General features: G+C 53.6%; 1 protein-coding gene across 1 annotated transcript; it reads right to left on the reverse strand.

Moving 5' to 3' along the window:
* Positions 1-1,181: 1,181 nt before the first annotated feature.
* C7H11orf86 (chromosome 7 C11orf86 homolog) lies at positions 1,182-5,201 on the reverse strand. Its single transcript, XM_065407320.1, has 2 exons — positions 4,902-5,201; positions 1,182-1,289 (listed from the first exon to the last, which is right to left on the reverse strand). Exons 1-2 carry the CDS (start codon positions 5,199-5,201, stop codon positions 1,182-1,184), a joined length of 408 nt encoding a protein of 135 aa, XP_065263392.1.
* Between the last annotated feature and the right edge of the window lie 1,585 nt (positions 5,202-6,786).

The raw sequence follows: 6,786 nt of genomic DNA on the forward strand, positions 1-6,786 counted from the left end.
CTTTCCAAGGGAACCCCAGACGCTCCTTTCACAGGCATGTCTGGCTCTGCCCAGCAGTAGCCAGTTTGATGCCCCTGTGCCTGGGATGTACCCACACTGGGAAGGGGGGCTACTAAGGAGTCCCTGTGGCTCTGCCTAGTGAAAAATCAACCCCCCTGAAAAATCACTTGGTTCCCTTCCCCTCCCACCCCCCAGCAGGAGACAGTCTGAGTCCCTTAGCGCCATGCTCCTGGGTTGGATTGCTGTGTTAGGGCAGGTTAATGAGGGTGGGATTAATAATGGGAGACCCTGTGACTCGGAGACTATTTACAGTGTGGCCAGCACACCCCGTCCCCTCCGCGGTTGCCGACATGCAGGGAAACGCTGCCCGGGCATTACAGCTCCGGCTAGGTGAGCAGCAGCAAGGGCTGGGGAGTAGCACCGATGGTTACGGGTTTGGATGGAGGCCTAGCGGGAGAAACGTAGTCGGAGCTGAGATTTCTGTTCCCAGGTTACCAGCGAGGGGGCCAGGCTGGGAACTTGTACCCCAGCCATCCTGGACCATGGGAGAGAAACTTAGAGAGACAGGTATGTATGCAGGTAAGGAGGAGGATGCATGTGCAGGTAGATAGAGATGTATCGATAGATAGAGAGAGGTGTATGGGGATGGATGGATAGATAGACCTATGTAGGGATAGGCAAACGGAACGGGTGTCTATGGGGATGGATAGGTGTATAGTGGGATAGATAGAGGGGCATGTATGGATAAATAGGTTGTATATGGGGATAGACAGATGGGTGTCTGTGGGGATGGATGAATGGATAGGTGTATATGGGGATAGCCAGAGGGGTGTCTATGGGGATGGATGGCTAGACAGGTGTATATGGGGATAGACAGATGGGTGTCTGTGGGGATGGATAGGTGTCTGTGGGGATGGATGGATGGATAGCTAAGTGTATATGAGGGCAGACAGAGAGGTGTATATGGGGATGGACAGATGATGGATCAGTGTTGGGGGACAGATCGATTGATCTGGATCCGGATGGGTGGCCCAGGCCCATCTCCAGTCGTTATAAAAAATTGGCCCCTGTCCCCAGTGCAGCCAGATCAGTGGCTGACGCTGCTCTAGGAAGTTCATGTCTCTGGGGGTGGCCCAGCCACCCAGAGTCATTGTTTCTTCTTCTGGTTCCTCAACATGTTCTCACCGCAAAGGGGCGGCCTCGGAGGGGGGAGCTGGGCGGCTCAGTGTCACGCTGTATAGGTTAGCCACAAAGGTCTCCCAGCCTCTGCGGAGGGCTCGGTCCACCTGCTGGAGGGTAGAGAACAGGGTGAAAGGCCAAGGAAGGGTGTGCTCTGATGGGACCCCTCCATGATTTGCCTCCCGCCCCAAGGCAGGCGCAAAGGCCATGACAGCAGGTATCAGGTGGGGCTGGCCTAGGGGCTGCTCCCCGGAAGCTGGGGACAAAGTCACAGCTGGGGTTCCAGCAGGCTGTAGGCCGAGATTCCCCCTGGCTGAGCTGAGAATTGCTTCTATGAAGACAGGCTGGGGGAAGCGGTGCCCACCAAGCCAGGGGACTGGCTGGCTCAGGGTGTTGGGAATGGGGACGCTGGCTCCCATCTGACCCCAGGGCAGGGGGACTGGCTGGCGCAGGGGGTGGGATACAGGACCTTCCCCTCTAGGGAAAGGCTCCAATCCAGCCTGTCACAGGGTGCTAGGCCCCTTTAAGAGGGAATGAGCACAGTCCCCTGTGACTAATTAGATGCTTCCCAGCAGGGACTGTTTAGCAGCTCACCTAATTCCACCTGGGGCCACTTCAGCTAGTGATCAGTCCCAGCTGAGGAGGGGCTGGGAGCTTCTCATAAAATGCTCTCTGCAGGCCCAACTTAGGTTAGCTGAGGCTGCTAGAATCCCTAGATGAGGGAAGCAGGGGATAAACTTCTGGGTGATTGCTGGCAGGGGGCACAGAGATGTGCTGCTGAGAAATGAAAGGCTTAGTGGACTGACCCAGAAGGCTGCTGTCCTGGCTAAGGGACAGGATCCAGGGGAAGTCCAAGGTGGGATTACAGAGAGGAGCCCAGTGGGGTAGACACTAAATACCTGGGACTGGTGAGTAACCCCACAACTGGGAAGTTTGGGGGGAATCCTGGGGAATCTGTGGGGCCTGTGAGATGGGAGAAGGATCTGTCTGGATGGTGAAGGATGAGAGTCCTGGGAAAACCTATAAACAGACATCTGGACCTATATTTAAAACTATGGTGGGGTGGGTCTAGCACTTGTATGTAACTAAAGGAGCCCTCAGCAAAGGTGGCTTGTTACTGCAAGTGTCTGTGGTGTGATTGGCAGGACCTGGCTGTGAGGGGGCCTTGACCTTTTATGTGCCTGAAGGGGGAGCAGGTTTGGGTCTGAGGCATGGTGAAGGGGCTGTGGCCCTTTTCCCCTCTAGGGGGTGCTCAGCCCATCAGAAGTTGGGTTACAGCAGGGGTCGGCAACCTTTCAGAAGTGGTGTGCCGAGTCTTCATTTATTCACTCTGATTTAAGGTTTCACGTGCCAGTGATACATTTTAACATTTTTAGAAGGTCTTTCTATAAGTCTATAATATATAACTAAACTATTGTTGTATGTAAAGTAAATAAGGCTTTTAAAATGTTTAAGAAGCTTCATTTAAAATTAAATTAAAATGCAGAGTCCCCCAGACCGGTGGCCAGGACCCGGGCAGTGTGAGTCCCACTGAAAATCCGCTCAAGTGCTGCCTTTGGCATGTGTGCCATAAGTTGCCTACCCCTGGGTTACAGCCTGAGCTTTCTGCCCTGTTATAATCCCAAATGTCCCATGAGCAGAGGCTGATCCCTAAGCTATTGCCCATCTTGAGGCTGATGGGGGGGGGGGGCTCCCTGGGGCATTGCAATAACTAAGCTATTAAATTTCCAAAGGGCCTAGATGCCATGGGTACTGGGACTGTAAGCTCCTCAGGGCAGTGACTGCTGCTTGGTTCTAGTTTAGTACGGCATTTGGGGCCAATGGGACCCTGGTCTGTAGGTGCTACCCCAATACAGCTAGTGAGGGGTGTGTGAGAGAGATGGGGGGGGGGGGGGGAGGCGAAGAATTCCTAGGCACTAATGTGATCAAAACACTCCCTAATAAGAACCAGGAGGTTTATGCACCATGTGAGATCTTAGGGCGCTCTATCTTGTAAATCCCTGTTCAAAGAGACCATTGCTGTAGTGCTAATTCTAGCCAAGGCCCCCATGAGGCATGGCAGTTTTTCAAGACCATTTGAGTCAGCTGATATATTTTTGAGGACTTACAAAAACCATATGTTAAGCAGAAAGCAAGTCTCAACTTGAACTATAGCAGGCTGCATTCTGATAAGGGAGGGTTCTGTTACAGATGCTTGGGAGCTAGTCAACAAAACATTCGTGGCCAAAAAATGCTGATTAGTTGAAACCAACCCGGTTTGTGAAAAGGGTCAGTTTGATTAATTTCCTGGCTTGATAAAACATTGGGGGAGGAGGGGCCTGGAATGTCCTGTCTTGATATTTGTTAAACATCTGATATTTTGCTTTGAAGCTATTTTTTGTTTGAAATTTAACTTCATTTAGACTTTAATACTGAAATGTTTTGTTTCAATGGATCTGACTCAAAACTGTTTTCAGTTGGGTTCACCAACTTTCTGGTGTGTGTTTGGGGGTGGGGAAGAGCTTTTGAAATCTCAAATTGTCATAGGATGGGACAACCATTTCCTACCCGGTCCTGCTTAGAAGGCTATTTTTCTTTCCTTCTTCCTCCCCATCCCCTAAAGTGGGACAAATTCTCCCCACTTCCAAAGGCTTAACAGCACCCCACCACTGTCTGGCTTGTGGGGGCAGGGAGTGGGATGTGGGGCCTTTCCCCTCTAGCAGGTGCTGGCTTCCATTCAGGGAGGGAAACAGGCTGGCTGGGGGGGAGGGGGAGGAATAGACCTTCTTCTCTAGGGGGTGCTGGCTCTGATCTGGCCCCAGAGTGGGGGGAGACTATCTCACACCACCATTACCTGGGGGCCTCTCAACCCTTAGTGTAGCTATTTTCACAACAATGCTAGCAAGGCGGTGCAAGGCTACTGTCTTCTGCGTCTGACTCAGTTTCCCCTACTGTAAAACTAAAACTTGTCTAAGTTGGGTCGTGGACCAGGGAATTTACTGCAGTCTGAGTTGCAGGCTAACACCCAGAGCACTGGGTCACTTTCCCCCTCCACGGATAAAGGGTTAACAGAGGTCTAAATAAATGGTTAGAGCCTGACAGATCAAAAGGCTTATAACAATGTATAATGCCCTCTCCTGGCAGGGTTTATAAGTTCATGCCTGTTACACACTTGCATCATCAGCTGCCATGTATTCACTCTTTAGAAACCGAACCCCAGTATAAGCCATTAGCAGCCTTCCATGGGGTGGGGGCCTGCAGATTCCTCTGCCACCAAGCATGAGAGGGCAGTAAAAATTTTAGCACCCCTTGTGGTGAGGGGTAGAAAATAGCACTGCTGGAGATGGGAGGGGAGGGTCTGGCAGGGATGGGACAGGGAGGGGGGTGATAACTTCCCCTGTGTGTGTGTTGGGGGGAGAGGGGGAAATGCCACTGATAGAAGAGTGGAGCTGGGGGTTGGTAAAGGCAGAAAGGGTAATGACCTCACTGGATCAGAGGGGTTGGGATAGGATATTGGAGAGGGGTACAGGGGGTAACAGGGTGGGGGGGGGAAGGGGCAGAAAAGGCCACCAGTGGAGAAGATTGGAAGGAGGGGCATCTGAGGGAATGGAAACCCCCAAGGGCTGCTGGGAAAAATCTAGGCTGGGATGGGGTTGGTGGGAAGGCCAGGAAAACATTGGGGGCTCCCATCAGTGCACCCCCAAACCCATCCCATGTCACCCCCTGGGTTTCCAAGCTGTTACCTTCTTGCACTGCTTCATCCTGTGAGAGCCCTTGCTCTGAGCCTCGCCGATCAGCAGCTCCCCATCATCGGGGCTTAGTGAGTGGGGCATCTCCCCTGGGTTGGGGGTCCTCTCAGCTGGGGACTCTTCCACCCCACTCTTCCACCCCCTCAGGCTCACAGCTCTCCTCTTTGCCCTCTGCTTAGCCTTGTCCGAGCTCTCTGTCTTGTCCTCCAGTCGGCCGTAGGTAGAATCCAGGAGGCTGGGGGATTTGGGGGTGCGGAGGGAGTATGCTCTCCGGAAGCTCCTGCCATGGGCCATCTCTGGAGTGGGGGTGGCCTGATCCGGAGCTGGCACCGAGTCTGATCCTGTCCCTGCTGACCCGCAGAGGCCAGATGCTCCTGTCCTGGCCAGATCCCCAAAGGCAAGTGGCTCTAGCTTCCCTTTTTTGCTCTGGCTGATTCACCCGTTGGGGTGGGTGTGGCACCTGTGGGTGCCACCCCATCCAATCAGGCCTCTTATGGAAATTCCCCTTTCCCCTCCAGTCCCATGGGCCAAAGGTCCCTGCTCTGGCTGCCTTATCACAAAGTTCTCTTCTCTTCCCTCCCCCCTGCAAATCTCAGCCCATGAGGTCAAAGGTAGATGCTGCTACTCATCAAAAGTCCCTCCACGTTGCCCTGTGGGGTCAAACGTTGCTGCTGTAGCAGCATAGTCAATGAAGGTCCAATGGGCAGAGAGCAGGAACAGTGTTAGCAGCTTAGAGCCCCCGGCCTGGATCCTGATGCCTTATCGCTGCAGCTGGCTGGTCTGGCAAGATCTGGGCAGTGCCTGGCACGTGGGTTCCTGGGTGCCACCTCAGTTTCTTTGGGCAAGTCATGTCCCCTTAGTGCCTTGGCTTCCCCGTCTGTCACATAGGGGTAATTATACTGACAGCCTCAGTAAAGAGCTTTGAAAGCGCTGGGTAAGAGCTAGGTGCTATAATCAGACTCTGCCTGGGCTAGGAAGAAAACTGGAGTCCAGAACCAAACCTCCCCTCAAAACTTTCAGGCTCCTACCCTCCCAGATTAACCCTTTGTTTGAGTGCTTAAAGTTTGGTGCAGGGAGGCTCAGAGCAGCCGTTGCTGGGGCTGACTGCTCCTGAGGGAGGGACATGAAGCAAAATGGGGAAACTGAACCTACAGGGTAAGGGGCATCTAGTGGGCTGTGTAACTGGAGAGCCTCGTCTCTCCCAGTTCCAACATCTCTTAGCCCTGGTTTCCTATCTGCTGCTCTCAAATCCCAATCTCTCCCAGTTCCTCCTGAGGGAAGGGTGAGGGGGGAGCTCAGCATTTCAGCGGGTAAATATTAGAGCCCTGGGGGATGCTGCTGCACCCCTGGGAAGAGAACTAGCCTGAAGGGGATGCTCCTTCCCCTCTGGGAGCAGGGAGAAATGGGCACCAGGGCAACTCCAGGCTGGGCGAGGGGGAGCCGGGTGCCTAAAGGAAGCTGGTTGTGTGACTCTGACTGTGAGTCTAGCCTATGAGAGGCTGGTGGGGGCCTGGTGACTGTGTGGGGTGGGGCTGGTCCTTTGACACAGACCCAGCTGACTGTGAGCTCATGAGCCATGGGGACTAGCCTGTCACAGGGTGCCTGTGGGGAATGGAGCATGAGCCTGCTCCCACCTGCCCAAACCACTTCCCTCTCTATCTGCTGGCAAAGCAGTTTGACTAGGGCCTGGGCTTCCACTGCACTAAGATCCCAGCTGCTCCCTGTATCCTATTGCTCTCATACCCCAGTCCTCAGCTGCTCCCAGCATCTCCCAGTCCAGCTGCTCCCAGGTATGTGACTGGCAAGACCCTTGTAAGCCCCTGTGGCTTCCCCACAAACACACATCAGAGTCTATGGGCACATGCCCAGAGTTGTTTTA

Source organism: Emys orbicularis, chromosome 7 (genome assembly GCF_028017835.1).
Source record: "Emys orbicularis isolate rEmyOrb1 chromosome 7, rEmyOrb1.hap1, whole genome shotgun sequence".
NCBI classification, from domain to species: Eukaryota; Metazoa; Chordata; order Testudines; family Emydidae; genus Emys; species Emys orbicularis.